Raw genomic sequence first — 20137 nt, 5'->3', positions numbered from 1 at the left:
TGTGATATTGAGATGCCTAAAGATAAAAATATAAGAGATTTTAATGTGTAAAGTGCAGACAGAAGAAATTAATTTTTGTTCTCCTTTAATTAAGTTACACAAAGTCTGATACAGTAGGTTATTTTATAAACTGTTTATTTGAGAAGAACTTATAAAAATTAACATTTGGGATGTGTATTCAATCCTATAGAGAATCTAAAGCATCTTTCATGTGTTGAATACACATTTTCATATTAAATTACAAAGTTTAAATAAGAAAAGTGTTCTTTTACTCAATTTAACAGTTTTTAATAATAATACATTGCAGTTAATATTTTGGCATTTTGTACCATTCATTTATAGTAATTAGGAGGAAAATTTAAATAATGTCCATGCTTTTTACTTCTGGACAGTTACAAGAAGAATGCTTGTAAACACCTCGCATAATTTATTTCATTATAAAGCATAGGTTGGATTTTGTTAAGCAACTGTTAATTTTGAAATTTGTATTTTTCTGTGGGGTTTTATTGTTATACATTTTCATTCTCACCTTTATGGTGTCACAGGATTGGTGTAAGGAATTCTGATGAAGTACATTTTCAGAATAGTTACAATCAAAATAATGCCTTTGAGAGAGCAAAGTGAGTTGTTTATATAAATTAGTGTGATAAATAATTGTTTCATGGGAAAAAGACATTTGGGGATGAATAACAGAAACCACTAGAAAGCTTAAAAGATGAACAAATGAAAGATCTTGGAAACATTTGCTATTTTTTCAATTTTTTTTACCTTTTCCTGGAAATGTTTGGCAATAAATAATACCTGTTTGAAATTGTATGTAAATCTTTTGGAGTAATGACATTGGGTAGACTAAGCAAGTACAGTAGATGAGGACAATTTCCTGATGACTGAAATCCTTATTTTTAAGATCATCATATTCAAAAATGCACATAATAAACTAATATATATAAATTGATCCAACAAGAGTAATACTGACATCATTGTGAAATGCTGATCAACAATGTTTTTGTCAGTATTCTCTGTAATTTTACATATTACCCTGAGAAGTGGTGACTAATGCAGTTGGAAAGAAATGTACTGATAAAAATTGATGTGTCATCAAATGGTTCTTTAAAGTTGAGCTTTCTATTCTTATGTAAATTGAAATTTTGTGGCAGAAGCAGTCACTTTCTGAGGGAGAAAAAGTCTCGCAACAAAGTTTTCTGAAAATTTCACAATGTAAAAAGTTACTCTGAGGCTGAATCAAATTACACACTACATTTATAAGCCAAAACTAGGTATTATTTAATAAGTTTGTGATATGGTCAAGTATTTATGGTGTGAGTAGGAAAAAGTAAAGAAATATCAATAATTTACCTTCAGTTAAAAGGGTTTAAACTTCAGCTTGCTGAAATAAACATCTCTACTGGTAGTAGAGGGAAATTACTATCCTCTTTTAATTAAGGTTAAAAAGTGGAAGAAAAACTAAACAAAATGTACAAAATAATTTATTTATTTCTGGTATTTCTTCCTTTATAATGAGGTCTTTTAACACTGTTTTTAAAAACAAAACAGTGTCACACAATGCTGTATGTGGTCACCCAGGAAGGCATCTTTACCCTTCCAACATACTTAATATGAGAAAGTTTACTTTGTAGTTTGTTCCATTAACATTAGTTATTTAACTAATATAACTTGATGCTTGCAAGTTAAATAGGAGAATTGGTTAAACTGCCAATTTTTTTAACTAATGAAGCATATCATTTGAAATAGGTATAGTTTATAATGTTGTCTAATGAATTAATTTGTAATGTTGTTGTTTAAAATCATTCCCAGATATGTTTCTTCAGATAATTTGTTTCTATCTTAAATTAACCAATATTACAACTTGGTGCAATATTTCTTTTTTGTTCTCACTCTTCAGGCATATAATGCACCAATGCCTTCGACTAGTATGGGTGATCCATACATGCCTAGCTACTATCCATCTATGTCCTTTCCATACCTTAATCAAGGCTTAGGTGATGGTGCATGGAGCAATGGGGGAGATCCAATGACCTTCCTTGGTGGATATGGTGGACAAATAGGAGGTGGTGATCAGCATTCCCATTACATAGATGGTATGTTTGGTCAAAGTAGTTTCACCGGTTATAGCCAAGGTTTTAACTTCTTTCATGGTGGAAGTGGTGACTATTCAGCTTGGGGTAACTCAGGAATGGGAGGGCGTAAACCAGGGCCTACCGGGCATGGCTACCACGATGACTACTATCGAGATACGTATGAGCAAGCTGTAGACCGTGGGGTTCTGAAACATGTTGAACAAGGGATGGGAGGATTGTCCCTCAGTGACCAGAAGACAGAAATGCAGTTCTCAAAAGATGGATGTCATAAACCAGGAGTAGCCCCTGGGCCAGGACCTTTAATGACTGATCATCAATTAGCAAAAAAATTTATAGCATCTGCAGTGGAACATTTTTCTATGGTTGGCCCTGGATCAGGAGTTCCAGGACAACCAGTTGGTTCTAAGAAGATGACTTGGGCATCTATTGCTAGCCAACCTGCCACACCTCAACAAAGGTGTAAACCTAAGTGTATTCCTCCAGCACCCATGTTGCAAGGAAAACATAATACATCCAGCATGGACATTGGCACATGGGAAAGTAAAAATGGCAATGGACCTATCATTGGGGAGAAAATGGGGCCACCACTTCCGCCTTCACAAACAAGATCAGCCCCATGGGGAAATCCCCGTGTTGGGCGAAATAATGGACCATCTGGACATGGGTATATGACACCTCCACAACAAACTCAGCAAATTTCTTTAGCTCAGAACCACCTGTCAGTTGGGGGAGATGGATTTCCTACTCATCCAGTCCTCGATAAACTCTGTATGGAAAACAGTTACAACCCTAAAGATTTTGATATGAATCCTAAAAATGCCAGGTTTTTCATAATCAAATCATATTCAGAAGATGATATACATCGGTCCATCAAGTATTCAATCTGGTGTTCGACAGAACATGGTAATAAACGTTTGGATGCTGCATTTCATGAACGTGAAGGAAAGGGCCCAATCTTTTTGTTCTTCAGTGTGAATGGATCAGGACATTTCTGTGGAATGGCTCAGATGGTCTCAAAGGTAGACTATGGTGCATCCTCAGGTGTCTGGGCTCAGGACAAATGGAAGGGTCAGTTTAAGGTAAAATGGATCTATGTGAAGGATGTGCCGAATTCACAACTCCGTCACATCAAACTGGAAAACAATGAAAACAAACCTGTAACAAACTCTCGTGACACTCAAGAAGTTCCCAGTGAGAAGGGTAAACAAGTGTTGAAGATTGTGCATAACTTTAGACACTCCACATCTATCTTTGATGATTTTCTTCATTATGAAAAACGTCAGGAAGAAGATGAACAGCGTAGGACCCAGGTGAGTTAATGTTTTTTTATATCTTATTTATTATGTTTGATTTGGGCAAAAGAGCATGCTATCTCATTTGTTGGTCTGAGGTAAAGTTCTCTGAAATGCTTTCTTTGGACTAGTTAAAAAAAAAGATTTTTTTTGTACATAAAATATTATTGTGTGACTTAAATGAGAATAATTCCATTCAACATGAAATGGTTTCCATGTCTTATTTTTAGTGACAAATATATTGAGATAAAATTATAAGAAATGTTTTGTATATGTTTTATGAATGAGTTATAGATTTACTTTTGTGTAAGAAATATTTAAATGGCAATTGTTTTTTTAATAATAAAGACCTATTTTTATTTTTAGAGCAACACAGTTGGTGTTGTTACCTAGTTGGAGGAAAGTAAGGTCATTTTTAGTGATTTGAGAAACTTGTAAGTCTGCACTTTAGTTAACCTCAAGTGAAATGTAAATTTGTGTCCATATAAATGGAAGTTAGGGTTCAAATTACCATACTTGTTAAGGTTTTAGGAAATCTGTTTAGAGAAATTTAAAAAAAAGACATTTTTGAAATCTTAATTGTGCTTATGTACACCTTTTGAATCAGAATATAAAGTCTTCATGATAGTTATAAGATTTTCGAAAAGATAACTTGGAAGTTCGCTTTTCTTGTATACAGTGAAGTTAAGAAAATGAAATGCAGGATATCTTCATTTTTAGATGTAGGTCTATATATATAGTGAGATTTATCAATGTTATAACACAACATGCTTTTGTTGTTAGTTTTTTTGTTTTTTATGTCTGCTGTGCAATTAGAAGTGATTAAAAACTGAAGAAATATTCTGGGTACTTAATTCCTATTTTTATATACAAGCCTCAGAATACTTATCCATTATTTACAGTTAGCATGTGTTAAACTCCTCAAAAAATGTTGATTTTTTTGTTACCATTTGCACTTTAAGCTAGCGTATGTAGAAGACTCCAGTGTGGCTGAACTTTTTAACCTAACAGTCTATATGTCTTGTATTATTTGTTACAATTATCAGGTATTTGCTCAATATTTCACAATTATTGATGCATTTGGGAATTAGAACATATTTTTTTTTTTTCGTAAGTGCTAGGTTAGAGACAATTAATATTTACTTCAGAAAGGGATGTTCTCGTGCTTTGTTAGTTTTGCTATGTCTTTGTTCTTGTTCAGAATTTTTGAAATATTTTAATTATTACAAATTTTAAGTAATTACCCTATAGTTTTTTCTTTGTTTTTTATAGTCAGTGAAAAATGACTGTATAATTTTTATATTTTGTGAAAATGATAGCTGTGAAATATTAAAGTTCATCTAGGCATAATATATATAATTACATGAAATTGTCATTTTGGCTGTATTAAGTATAACTGTACATATTTGTTAGGTAAAATAGCTCGTACTCTTTTTTTTTTTCTTCTTTTTATAGGCTGATAAAATGATGAAAATTAAAAATATATTAAATTTTTGGTACTATTTTTTGATGTAACTTTTATAATATTCAAATTATGTTAAGTGCTTTTCATTCCTACCCCAAGTAATTTTTGTACAGTGTAAAATTGAAAAAAAAGTATGTGCTTGAAATGCATGTGTTCAAAACTTGAGGTTTTTAACTATGGGTTGGTGTGAAGAACATGTAGTGTTGTTTTCTCAAAATACGTGATGCTAAGTGAATTGGTCTGGGCAACTATTTCTTTAAGTAGATTAAAAGTTATCTTTTTTTTTTCATTTTGTGAAAACATAACCATGCAAGGAGAAATTGTAAACAGTACTGATAAACTGTGCTAATGAAGTTCAATCGTATATATATTAATAGTTGCATTTTTTTGAAATTCATAATTTTTGTTGTATTTTCAATTAAAAACTAAAATTTCTTGTACCTGAAAATCCCAAGCTTTTCATAGATTTTTTTTAATGTTTAAAATGCATTTATTGATAAATTTAATGTCCAATATTTTCTTTTCTTTGTAAACCACAATGTTTTGTTCAGTTGTTAAAGATTGCTATTGTGAAACACTATTTTAAGTGGCATGGGTTACTAGTGTCATTTTTATTTTGTCTGGTATATATAATATACAACCTAAAACATGGGTCATAGTAATTTTATAAATGGATGCATTACTGAATTATTCAATTTTTTGTTGTGAAGCTATTATGTGTTTACTTTCATGTGAACTGTCAAATGTGTATCTTTAAAATCAATGTTACCTTCATGATTCTAAAGTCATGAACTCTGTGCTTGTGTCCTTAAACTAAAGTAATACTAACAGTTATTGATAAATAAGGTCGTTAGGGCTAAATATAATCAGATTTCTATAAGTAAGGGTTAACACATTCATTGAAACCAGATGTACATGCTTTTCCAAAGATATTGAGACAAATGCACTTTCTTGGAGTCAGCATGTTAGAAGTCAGTGCTGCTGTGATGATACTTGTAAGAGTCTCTAAAAATATTTTTGTTGGCTGTAATTGCACACAGACACACACACACACACACACACACACACACACACACACACACACACACTGGCTGGTTTTGTGAGATTACAAGTAGAGTTTTTTCAAAGTCCATGATATATGAAAAAGGAATTCAAAGCCCCACAGTAACTTTGATATTCTCATGATTATATTTTACCCTTCTTGTACTATGAGTTTTTGAGTACACCCCATAACCAAGACAAGCCAAAAATGGTGCATGTCCAGGGGTGAGGGGTGTAGATTTTTGCAATCACTTATGTGGACTGTTCAATTTGCAAATTGGTAATCTCTGATTACGTGAACCTGAATGCTGTAAACATGCAGTCACAGAGTAATCTTGTTGCTACGATATTTGTATGTATATTTAGGTCTACTGACTGATACTTATGAACTATCGTTAAGATAGAAAAGCTTAGAAGCATGCCTATATTAAAGATGTACAATTCAGCTACTGAAAAAGCCTACATCTAGGCCTAATTATATAATTTGATTGGTAAGAACACAAGAATCACAAGAACAAACACACAATTTGTAGGCCTGATATGCAATAGAACAATTCAACAGACCAAATTGTAGGGGGGAATGATTGTATGCACCATACCCCCACCTGAAATGAAGGAGGGGATGTATCCCACCCATTCCCTCCAGGATCTACACTCCTGTGCATGTCTGTCATGTAGCTTTCATAAGATAATTCTAGCAACAGTACTGATAATGCTTGTGTGAATTATGGTACAGATTTTGGATAAATAAGCTTATGTGCCCATAAATATTTGACATTATTTTCTATTATTAAAATGTTTGAAATCAAAATTTAAAACCAGTGGCATCCGACATGCAAATTTTCTGTAATATTGTGAAAGTAATGACTTGTGTTACTACAGTTGAAACTGTGGTTAAGTTGACACAAGATATAGTTTAGATTGAGATTTGCTTTGATCATGTTGGTTGGAAGATTTTAAAGTTTTAGGTTTCACTACATTCATACCAGTTAGTGTGAACTAAAGGTAAGACAACAATTAGAAACTACTGTGGAAATGTTAAAACAAAGAAGTGTAAGAACGGATTCTGCTGTTAAAAGAAAATTTTGAAGGAAGAACTCTTATATAAAAGTTAATATCTGTGAGAAATAATATCAGATCTTAAAACAGGAACTTAACTGCTAAAGATAAGAGGACTTAGTGTCATATACTGAAATTAATGTGAAGTGGTAATTTTGTTGTTTTAAATGCAGTTGTTCAGAAATAAAGAACTAGTGCAGTATTTGTTCAGGGAACAAGATTTAAAGAATGGTTAAGAAGAGAAATGTGTTGTTGTTGTTTTTTTAAACATTAACTACAATAAAATAATCAGGATACACTTTGATATTATAGGGTTCCTATTCTCCAGTTTATTTCCTGGTGAAAGTAATTTTTGACATCACTGCATATATTGGATACTACTCCATAGCAGTATTGGCTGTTTATTTCATACTGACAGAAATTGCCTTTCATGAAAATCACCAAAGCTACCTAAACCAATTACATTAAAAGTTTAAAATTTTCAGGTGGTTTTTTGCATGTACAAAAATACTTATTTTTGTAAAATCAGTTAAACATGGCACAGTAAAAGAATTATCTTACTTTACAGTTTAAAGTAATTAAAATGTATTCCTCATTTCACAAGGTAATAAACAGGAATAAACTTGCAACAGATTTTTCAAACTTATAATCTTGTTGATCTAATAATAAACATGCTCTAAAACTGATTTTTTATTGTCTATTGGAAAAAAAAAAGTTTTTAGAAACACTTTTCCAGTGTCAGAAATTCCTATCTGAAAAATTGCTGTAGGGGGATATTGTATGCTGTCAGTTTTTGCTAAACTTTTTGTTGTGGTGTTACATTGTAATTGTTGATGTCTGTTTCACAAAAATAAAAATTTATGTTTAAGCATGGGAAGTATAAATGACTGACATAAAGCTAGTTTAGTGTAAGTTAAATATTTTGCTTGATGTTTATTTTGTGAGTTTAATGAATAGCAGCTGCTACAACATGAGACTATGACTTGCTGTCTCACATCTTTAACATTCTGTATAATGGGTATTTTCAGAATTTTGTTTTTCTTTTATGAATGCTCAAAGTAATACAATATAAAATATTGGACCTTTGTTTATGGAAAAAAAAATGTCTTTATACTTGTTGTTAGACATTGACAAATTTGTATTGTATTACAAGCAGCTCTTAAAATTGCAGACCAATTTTACTGCTGGAACTATAAACATAATTTACATTTCTGAGTACACAAATATATATATTTCTGAACCCTGGAATTTTGAACCTTCATCTTAATAATAAAAACTAATGAAGGAAACTTTTTAAAAAGGGTTTTTGTCATGCAATCTCATCATTAGAAGTTTGTATTGCATTATTGTACTAATGAGCCTTAATGTTTAGTAAATTACTGACTACAGTTTTCAGGCTTGCAAGTGCACTTTTATCCATATATGTGGTCTTATTACTCGTTCTTTGAGTGAAAGAATTGACTCTTATTCATGATTGTGTGGTTATAAATATTGTACTGTTTGAGATTGTGTTCTGCTGTATATGCTACTCATTATGATACTGTAGTACCCTTCCACATTTCTGGAACAAAATTTCAGACATTTTTCACACAATTTTTCTTTGTCATGTTGAATTCCTGTAATTGTAATTTTTATCACTATAATACCAGAAGTTTTAAATGTTTGCCACTTTCAGATGTGTTTCATTGATATTGTTTATTGTTTTAGTGTTTTGTCGTGTATATTTATATCAAAGGAGATAATCTCTTTAAACAACTCAACACGTCAACCATCAAGCAGTATTTTCACTGGAACTATGATATGTTGAATTAAAGTTACACAGATATTTGCAAAAATGGTTTTATCATGAAAGACAACTAAATATTTTTTTTGATAGATTGTTTAAGCAGAGTAATCATGATGAAACTTTGTAGAATGGATGGCAACTGCCTGTTGTGGAGACACAAGTATAGGCGACAATGTTTCGAAAGGCAGAAGACTTTCAAAATGTCATCCACTACACTTGTGTCTCCACAACAGGCAGTTGCCATCCATTCTACAAAGTTTCACCAACTAAATATTTTACTTTCTTTCTGTGATGTATTACACTGACTAAAATGCACATTTTAAAATACATTATTTTCCTTTAAGAGCAGTAAAGCCTGCTTCTTTAAAATGTTTAGGATGAAACATCTTCAAAATATGTAAGATGTACATGTCTTTCTGTTTTGCAATATTTATTTAGAGATTATCCATTTGGCTATGATACTATATAAAGCCAGTTATGAGTTGTGGGGTGTCTGTTACATTGAAGAGTTGTATTTGTTGTAACAGTGTTCATATATTCCAACTGTATAAGAACTGTGTATTTTATTCAACAGAACATATGATGCAAATATATTTATACAGTGTTTTAGGGCATTCTGAAACAAAGGTTTTAGTTAAGATATGAAACGTAACATTGAAATTCTTAATTCTGAGACCTATGAAGCACATTTATATACTTTTAACAAACATAAATATCATAGCAAGTTTGATAAATATTCACCAATAAATCACAGTTTTAAAGGAAGTGACATCTATTAGCATTGCTGACAAGTTTCTTGGTCTGGGAATGAAGTGCTGATGTACTGCTGGGTAATGAAGTCTTGTCCTTACAGTTTGATCATGGGTAACTGTTCTAGTTGATTTCTTGAAAGATCACGCTGAGTCCAGCAATACAGCAACTTAACAACGGTGTTGTTTAGGTGATGACCATCATGTGGCATTTCAAGATTTCTGTGGTCTTATCCAAACCTGTTGTCAAACAATGTCTACACCCTTTCCATTATGAAATTGGACTAATTACTATAAGATTCCACTTGTTTCTTTGTTTTAAAAGTTCTATTATTTGCATAGTTTTGGTACTCTCTACTTCCATTTGCTGAATTCTTCATCATTGTTGTATTTGTCCAGGTTCCATCATTTATGTCTCTTTATAGGTCAGTGCATTTTTTTATCACAAGTAAAAAACGGGAGACAATGAATGGGATTAAACACTAATTCTGCTTGTTACAGATCTCATAATTACAGTGATTTCAGGTTTTTGCCAGTATAGGTTTTTATACACTTGAGTAAAATATACCAATAATTTTGGATATATTACCTGTATCAAATAATGTAACAGGGCTCTCTGTTGATCAAATTAAAAGAATAATTTCTAGATCTCATGATGGCTATGTTTACAAACTGTTTTCCAATGTCACAGTCTTCTACAAAGAGCAGTGCAGTTCTTTTTACTGTATAGACCTCTTATTGTAGATGGGATTTGGCTTCTTAGATTGCATTTAAGCAAATGATTGCACTAAAGTCCATATGTATGCTGTCGGATAGGTTGGAGAAGAGAATATTGTGAACACTCCTTATGCTGATGTGACCTTAAATATACGTCTGAATGCTGGCCATACTATCTTAGCCTATTTATTATAAAGTGCAATAGATGTATTTCAGAACTGTGTAACTAAAATTCATCTTTGCTCTGGTGTGTACCTATTCAGGTTTAACTTTCCCATTTATGTGAGAAATATGTTGCTTATGGGACCCAGTGAAACAAGAACTTTCTTTACATTCTATGTACCATGTTGGAAGGCCCCTTTCACCTTGTGGTTGATAGCAAATAATGTTTCTTGTTGCAGCCATTCAAGTGCTCCTAGCCTTATTTCACTGTTGCAACAGACTTCAGTTGTTCACTTGCTTAGCTTTTCATTCTATTTTTATAGTTTGTCTTATTCTCACTGGTATGTTTCCTATCAACTTGTGTATTGCTGATCTTCTGCAGTATCTGCCATTACACTATGATGTCTCTTTATTAGTCAAAATTTACCAAATAAGCTTTTTGTGATCAATTAACATTCTGGCATGCATCAATTTGAGAAGTTTTAAAAAGAAATTGTGTGGGATGGGGAGATATTTATGAATGAACATAGATGTGTTTGGTATTTGCCTATCAAAAGATTCAGTTTCTTGATAAATGGTTAATAACTGTTCTGTGTTGTTTATCTTAGCATTAAATAACATGAATTTTTAATGGCTTAGAATGCACCAGAGAGCACATTTTGTGTGGTTCCTTGCCTTTATATAATGCCTAGAATCCAGGTGTAGCCAAACATTTCATTTGCTGTTCTCACTCATAATTAATAGATGTAATATTTTCATACAGAGATCTCTCATCATGCTGGATTTGGATGCAGAGCCTTTGTAAACTGGGTCTGCCATGTTCAAAAAAGTTTTGTTATTAGAAAATGGTAGTAATACCAACAAAGATGTCATCATTCCTCATATAAGGCTGAGTTATGTATTTGATTATTCAACTGATTTTAAAAAAAATTGCATAGTTTATATGCAACATAATCAGAAGCTGACTACACAGTATGAGTTTTTTAACTTTAAGTCAAGTATAGGTCAGTGTTACCATATTTATAACTTTTAACTTTTTTTGTTTTCTTTTTAGTGTCTGTTGGTCAGAGAAGGAGATTGATGGCCTGTCAAAATACTTTTAAGTTTAAAATTGTGTTTTTGGTAATCTATAAAAATTAGAAATTGTTAAATTTGTTCTTAATGATAGAAGTGCATTAACTGTTTAACATGTTCTTGTAAGTTGTTTTCAGTTATTTTTAGTCTTGTTTAAGGGTTGCATAATTTTATCTTTTTCTGCATAACCACATTCTAGTCTCCAGTTTTATGATGCTTAAAGACAACACGAGACTGAAATGGATACAGGTGTATCTAAAATAGTTCTGCATTATCAGAACTTCTAGTAGTTTATTCTGTTTATTGTAGTTTTTCACTACAAATAACTTCTAATGAAAGCTAAAGTTACATTCTTAGAACTAAATCTTTAACTTGGTGAATTATGTAGCTAAATTAATGTATATCAGTCTAACTAAATTTCTAGTGTCATAAAGCAAAAACATGTAATGAATTTAATGCATTGACAGATCAGTTGGATACCACTGCTGTTATCAATTTTACATTATTAACCATAATCCCAATAATACCTTTTGAGTATTGGCTATTGGAAAATAATCTCAATGACAAATATCAAGTAAATAGATTGTAATGTGTGTGTTTCTTATAGCAAAGCCACATTTGGTTATCTGCTGTATCCACCAAGAGGAATCAAACTCCTGATTTTAGCATTGTAAATCTGTAGACTTGCTGCTGTCTCAGCACAGGACAGATTTTAATGAACATTAATAAATATTATTTATATTAAACATTTAAATCAGTACTGGTATTAAAATTAACATCAATCAAGGAATGAAACAACGTTCACACCAAACCACAGAAAGACTTGATGGAGAGAGAGAGAAAAAAAAAATTACCTCTTTACTTATGATTGTGGACTCCTATGCACTTAAAAACACCAACAAAATTCAACATTCAGATGCATGAATGCAGTATTAATTTACCCTATTTGCCATTTTAACAAAAAATTTGTCTAATATGGTAAATATAAAATCACCATCAGGAGTTATTTTTTGTGTCGGAGAAATCCCTGCAGCCTTCTTTGTATTGATTGTCTTTATTGGCATTTCTTCCAATCTGTAACGTATAAGTGATGAACCAGATCCACTTATAAAGCATTGATGTATGTCTGTATAGCCAGTAACTGTGAATAATAGGTTATTAAGATAATTTTGTGCATGTAATGAAACACTGAATACAAACAAATGTAGGTAAACTTTGCTTAAGTCAGCCAAATTAAAAGCCCACCAGAAGCAAATATTATAAGGCAGGAAGACTTATTGTGGTGAACTCGTACCTTGTTGACTTCCTTTCCATCTGGATTATGTTGCATACTAATTCTGAAATGTTAATAGACTGTGTTACTGACATTTTAGTTTGTAGATTCTCACTATTGCAAGATATTACATTTTGCTTACCATAAATTTGTTATGACTTGTTACAGATCTCTCAGATGATGGTTTTGATAGTTGCTGAAATGTTTATTTATTGTCATTCTTTTTTGGAAATTTTATGAGTTCACTCCATAGGACAGCACTAAGAATTTGGGTTTGCAACCCTACAATCAGGGGTTTGATTTGAAGTGGAGGACACGGCAGATAACCCATCATGGCTTTGCTCTAAAACAAACTGAAAGTTTAAACATGTTGTTAGATACATATGAATTGAGCTGTTAAACTGGCTTTTTTAAACCCTAAGAATGAACACTAACACTGTAGGAAAATTATGGTAATATCTAAATTCTAATGTTTTGCTGCCTAAAAACCACCAAAGTAATGTATTGACCTGTATGTTAGAGTCACCATTTTAAAACCCTTCTGTATATGTTTACTGAGTTACATTCAAAATTCAATTAAACCACTTTAATATGAATGTATTTTAATAAACTACTGTTATCAAGTACATCATAACCTACTTTTATATTATCTAAGTTTGATTCCTTTATTTTAAGAGGAAACATTTGAAACAGCTATTAAAACAGCAGGTTTTACTGTTATGATTCACTTGTTGTAACAAGTTTAATCTTATCAAGCTATTATATATGATACCGTGAGAATAGAATAAAGATTATTGGCATCTAATATGAAATTGAAATTCCACCTTTCTTTCATTAGCATCTGGAAAATTTCCAAGAATTTTTCAATGGGGGTCTTATATTTTAATATATCTAAGCTTTAGGTCAGCCACACCCACTTTCAAAGTCAAAGGTGTGTTGCTAGGTGACACTTTGAAGTTGAATGACATGCTTGCTACCAATATAAAAGAGATTTCTCACTATTCAGTTATAGCTTAAAGAAAGTTCTACCACTGAATAGATTTGTAGCATGAGATAGAAGAGGCACTTAGTCCATTGTTCTCAAGAAGTGTACCTAGCATTTGGCAAGTGTTTCTCACCGTACATGTATTAGTTTGCTAAACAGTTACATTGTATTTAGGTTTTACATTTGTATTTTAATTACAGTTATGTATTATTTGTAAATGCATATTTTAAAATTTTTTGATTGTATATATTTAACTTGATGTAGTTTGAGCTGTGGAAATGTCAAAGCAAGATGGCATCACTTGCATGTGCAAGCATTATTGACAGAGGTTGTGGATGATCTTTGCCCTATAATAACTATTACAACCATGGGGTCACATTGGCAGGAACAGATTAACATATTTGAATCAAGATTAAAAGATAAAGAATTGGAAAGGGAAACTAAAATTATAAGTGAAAAGATAAAGATATGGAATTATGCATATGAGAAAAAAATAAGGTAACAATTTGTAAACACTTGAAAGTTATGTACGTATTTCCACTTACGTTTAATGATTTCTTTGCACTCTACAGTGATGATAATGCTTAGAACTCATGATATAATAGAGAAATTAGAAAATAAAATATAAATATTTACTTTAAAAAATATGATGTTCATTTAGGAGGTTCTAGAGATTATGCAAATGAAATTTGAAAACTATAAGATAATGAATAGCATTTTTAAACTCAAAAATCACATTTCCTGTGAACTATTCTAATTGTGAGTGCATATAACTACATTAAATATTTGTTTTATTATAAATAGTAGAAAAAATCAAAATTAAATGTCTTTTCTAAAACTGCATGATCTTAGTAATGTGCAAGACAAATATAAACTTTTCTTCAACTGGTTTCATTTTCATAAAGAGCTTTCACTCGGGAGAGCCTTAGTTATATGGTTAATAAGGTAAGATAATGAAAGAAATGGTATCTATACTTTGTGTTACAGTATTCTAGAGGAAAATATACTGAAAGTGATAATGCAGTCATAGTTTATCTCCAATTGCATGTGACAGGAGAAATAAAAACCTAACATTTATGTAATAACATTGTATTACCTAAAACATGAACTTACAATTCTTAATTGAAACATTCAAGTTACATATAAAATTATATATTTGCTGTGCAGAGTCATCTTATTCATTATAGCAATTTATTGGTTTACAAAACTGCTGAAGACACGACTCGGATCTGCCGTGTGACTTGAGTCAGGTGAAAGAATGTGTAGTTTTTAGTACTTTCTGATAATTGTCAGCAGAATGTGAACTAAAGTATAAGATATAATGATGAAATAAATATATTTCTTTGAAATATCTATTGAGAGTTGCAACATGCAACTAAATAATGTTAGCCTTTATTCTATTAAAACATTATCTGATATAAAATGTTTGGGCCTTGCTAGTAAATTTCTAACATGATTTTCTCTACGTGTAAACCAGCATTAGAAATATATGAAAAGAGTATATTTAGACTAGCAATGTGGAAATTTAGATGTAAAACTTTGTCAAGTAGGTATTCAGATTTTAAGAAGGGCTTTTCTGTTATATTTTTTTCTAGTACTGATGTTTATTGTTTTCTTTTTTGTAACTGATTTAGATTTTGTTTCCTCTGTGTAAAAAGAGATTTTTTTTCTTTAAGCCTCGAGGAAATAGAGGACAACCGGAACATTAACATGTGCATCCTGTAGTGGCTGTGAACTTCAGTGTTTTTATCCAATATATTGTGCTTGTATGTGACAACGTGAAATATCCGTTCAACAGCAACACTTTTTTTTTCGTCTTTGTTGTTGTTTTCTTAATTTGCAACTAAATATCATTGATTATTTCAACTGCCAGTCATTTTCTGCCCTTTTTGGAACAACTGCTGTAGTCCACTCTTTGATGTCCTGTTAACCTTTGCATCTTATTAGCTCGCTTTATATTGACCTATGAGGTATTTGTGTGTCGCATCAGATTATTGGCACATGATGGGTATGGGATTACAACTAATTTTTGTCATTAACCTTGTTTATTGAATGGGACTTCTGTTGTCCCCAGAAGGTTTGGGACTGCTCCACTTGCCTAGCAAGGAAGCCTTGCACTTGTCAAAAAAGTTTTATTTGGTTCTTTCTATAACTTCTACAAAGTACAAGAGCATGAAGACAGCAGCACTAGTAGCTCTAAACTTAACCCTACAACGTCAGACGTCTTAGGGCTTTCCTAAGTGTGTTGATTAAGAAACATGTTTTCAAAATACAATTCCACCCCATTGATTCCCTGAACCTCCACATTGCACTTGACTGACTCAGCAAGAGGAAAGATGGTAAACAGTGGTGTTTGGACTTCTCTCTGGACCTAAGAAACTCCCAAAACTATACAGACACATCTGTTGTGACTCGGAAACTTCGTTAGTGGAAACCTAGTCCACTGTGCAAATTAACAGCAATTCTATATTATTCAGAAGCTACTGCTGGATTGATAGTTGTTGTGCCAACAGCAAAAGGTTTTGATCTAGGCGTTTTTAATCCATTCCGAGAGGCTGCTGTGTAGCTGTCTGCTCGAAGAACGCAAAGTTTGTCAGCTATACTCAAGATAAATATAAGTTGATTGGTTTTTGAGAACCGACATAATTTTGTTTAATTCTTTTTTTTACTTCTGGGCCATGACAGTTAACTATTGTAACAGGATTTTGTTTGATTGGTGTGTATACAAGTGCATGAGTGACACCAATACAGTTTTATTGTCTCCTGTGCACTTGGTAGTACTAACACATTTATGAGTGTCAGCAGATAGTGTTGCTAATCATAACATGAGATTCATAATCCATGTTTTTGAAACTTTTTATTTACTATATCTTATCTTTCCAGAAATCTACTATTTGCAATTTTAATTATATACAGCTTTGTTAAAAGTTTTTAATTATTCAGTGTATGATAATATATATATTGAATTGGATAATAAACATCAAAATCACTGTTATTCTTGAGAGGAATTTGAAAAAAATATTTTCCATATGTGATTATTATAGCATTCTAATGTATGAATTTCTTACAAATGTTTTACAACAAATGTTCCTGAACATGGAAAAATTACTGTGAAGTCAAACTTTGCTCTTTTAGGTTCATAATGTTACCATTTATTTATCTAGTATACAAGTTACAACTAGGAAATTATTCTTTTGATTCAAAATACCACGTTTATTGGCGTAAGCATTGAATTTAGATAGTTTTTAAGTGTTGTATTTCTTCTGTTTAAAAATACAAATATTCTTCATGAAATAAGTATCTAAAGAAACTGTCTGTAAAATTCACACATTTTTTATTGGTTGTATGTAGTAAAACGTTTATTTATACTCACAATATTTTACCAGGGTTACCTGACATCTTCAGTTGTCACTTGGTGAAGTGTTGTGAATAAAATACTTAATTTACACAACTGATTAAAAAATTTGCTTGAAAATATTCTTCAGTTTTTATTGATGTAGATAAATATTTTTAGCTAAGCAACTTTTTACTTTGTATTTTTGTATTGCCAGTTATTCGAGAGTTAAGGTTTTTACGTTAATCACACCCAGAAAACCCGGAATTTATGTAATGAAAACGTAAATATTTTACTTGGATAATTTGCATATTTTGGTATTTAATATTAAATAAAACAAATCTAGAATAAGGGACTTAATTCTTATTTTGCAGTATAAATACTTTCAAATTCTAGTTACATTTGGAAGGTGAAACAAACACATGATGGATGTGACATTATATGTGTGTGAAAAATATTTCAGAATGGTGTAATTTAACTTGTAAAAAAAATCTCTCAGTTATGGCTTGAAAATAGTGGAATGGTAGTTTTCTAATTTTATCAGGATTATTTTGGCCATTTGCATTAAATATTTGAAATATGAACCATGATGTTAATTAATTGTGTATATTTTTGTAAAGTTTTCTCTTTGCTTTTAGGTTTTGCATCTTCTAAATAAATTACTTTGTTAAAAGTAGAGAACTTTAAAAAAAAAATTGAGAAAAAGCAAAGAAAATACAAGATTTTGTTTTAATGGAAAAAGTGTTAGTTTCTTGTGAAAAAGCATTTTTTTTTTATGGATGCACACTACACCAGTTTATTTTTATCAGGAGTTGTTTGGTTCCTGATCATACATGGGGTTCAAAGGAATTGGTACAGACTTTTAGTAATACTTTTACAAGCCCCCTAATATATATCTAATGTATAACTTAAAGCCTTGCATTGTATGCATTACTTTGATTGCATTTTATTTAAATAAATATGCATTTTTCTCATTTGTAGTTATAATTATGACACTTCAAGTTTTTGGTAATTTAGCAAACTTACTAATACTCCAGACATTCAGTGAACTATGGTATGTGCTGGTGATATGCCTGTAACATAAATAGAAACTGTTGTGGCCCAGATAACTAAGGAAAAAAAAAATTAACTAATAATAGTGGAAGGAATGTACAGTTAATGAGTTTTTAGTTTAAATAAGGGTTTTAGCATTTACTTAAAAAGTTTCATTTGTGTCTAATACAGGAAAAACAAAAGTGAAATATAAACAGTCTTAAATTTTATTACTGTCACTGAACAAAATTGTACATTCCTCATCGATATCCTCTGTTTAATTAAGTAATGAGGTGACAAACACTTTGACAAGTGTTTCTTCTGGATGGGTATTGTGGAAAATGATTTTAGCCTGGCTAATAAATAAAGCAGAATCATTTTTGTGGTTTGTCTTGTTTGACTCATAACATCACTGCAAGAGGATTGGTTTAGAATTGTAACTCTTACTTCAACTGGCCTGAAAAGAATAAAAAGTAGGCTTAATTAAAAAACTTCTTAATACAATCTTTGAATAATTTCTGGTAATCCTTTTGAAAACGATTGCACATAGTTTTGTGTTTTTTACCATCTGATACAAACATTTCATTCACCCTAAGAAAAGATCTCAGTATTATGTGAATAATTCATCTTGCTATATTGTAAAAGTATTTTCAAATCACCTGGCAGCATGGTGCTGTTTTGTAACCAGTTCTTTACCTTAAAAAATCCTTAAACATTTTGTTATTGTTTTTAAAACTTTTCAACCAAACTGACTGCTTTCAACATTTTTTACAGTTGTTGATCTTATGTTGCTAACATCATTTGCGAGTTGTTGCAAATGATTTTGCAAGATTTAAATAAAACAGCTAATTTAGTCATAACTGTTTTTTTAATTTTTAAAATTTCTCCCGTTTATGATGCTGGAGAAATTACTTAAGAGCCCTTGTTCATGCCACATGTTATGTGCAGATCATTTTGTTCACTTAATCTTTTATACTCTCCACATCTTTGCTCAGTATATTAATTGAGAAATAGTTTCTTTATTACATGTGTAAGGAGAACACTTCAGATAGATAATACATCTAGGTATTTTGTTGGTCACACTTACATAATGAGAACAGTGAAAATCCCTTGCTGTTTTCTTGATCTCACAGATAAAAACAAACACCTTAACTGCTGTTTTTCACATATGATGCACTAATATCTTGTATATGTCAAATTCATGCGTATAAAAAAGACTAAGGTATTTAATTTTTACATATTTTGCTGAATATTGGCAGGAATGCATGGAATATTCTTTAGGTCACCTCTGAAGAAAAATTCAATAATCATTTTACTTGCTGAAGAAGTTGGACATGTTTGCTTGGAACTCATTTTTTAGAACTAATTAATGAATTAAGATATTTTGAAACAGCACCAGTTTCCTGTCCTCTTGGAGTGTTAAAATTGACATACTTTTTTCACCTTCTTAATACATTTTTGCCATCTTTTGAAAGCTTATGAAAAAAAAAGCCAATAACTGGGAAAATTACAAGTGAAACACTATTCATGCTGCATTTTTTATAATCACATTACTTGCTACTAATATTTACCTGAAAATATTGGCTATTTTAAGACTGAAAGATGAGTTTTTAAAGCCTGCTAATCAGTGATCAATTCACTTTCAACTTTAAAAAATCTTTGGATACAAAAAAAAGTCAATTATTAATTTCTTCAAAACTTTAGACATTACACCATAAGTGCTTCTTTAAAGATGTAGTAAATCCTTGTTTTAGCATAAACTGTAAAGTGGGCTATCTGCACTCTAAGCAGGAAATCAAACCCTAAATTACCATCAGAGGCCCTTCAAATTTACATTTACCCACCAGAGGACATTTCATGATAGTCTACCAAGTTAAATGGAATGAACTGTAAAGCACTTAACACTATTTCTCCTCTCAATGTTTATAGCTTGAAAGAACTTATAGTTGGCACATCTAATATTAAAACTTCTGTGAATTTTGGTGACAGAAAAAGTTTTAATGATGTAAAATAATTGCTTGTACATTTTCTCAAGTGGTTTTCAAATTAGCCTTCCTTACATCACTTGG

At 31.2% G+C, this 20137-nt stretch overlaps 1 protein-coding gene across 4 annotated transcripts in view; it reads left to right on the top strand.

The window, feature by feature from the left end:
• Positions 1–18445, top strand: part of LOC143233704 (YTH domain-containing family protein 2-like) — a 28308-nt gene extending 9863 nt beyond the window's left edge. For 2 of the 4 annotated variants that reach the window (XM_076470230.1, XM_076470228.1), the window contains 3 exons: positions 1904–3409; positions 3758–3825; positions 15379–18445. In XM_076470230.1, coding sequence (XP_076326345.1) covers positions 1904–3409; positions 3758–3784 — 1533 coding nt within the window. In that variant the 3' untranslated portion in view covers positions 3785–3825; positions 15379–18445. The remainder of the gene's footprint in view (positions 1–1903; positions 3410–3757; positions 3826–15378) is intronic. The other 2 variants (XM_076470227.1, XM_076470229.1) reach the window with 1 other exon arrangement.
• The last annotated feature ends 1692 nt before the right edge of the window (positions 18446–20137 follow it).

The sequence above is a fragment of the Tachypleus tridentatus genome, chromosome 12, assembly GCF_004210375.1.
Source record: "Tachypleus tridentatus isolate NWPU-2018 chromosome 12, ASM421037v1, whole genome shotgun sequence".
In the NCBI taxonomy this organism is placed as follows: Eukaryota; Metazoa; Arthropoda; class Merostomata; order Xiphosura; family Limulidae; genus Tachypleus; species Tachypleus tridentatus.
The sequence above is the reverse complement of the archived record's forward strand: the minus strand, read 5'-3'. Positions and strand labels throughout refer to the sequence as shown.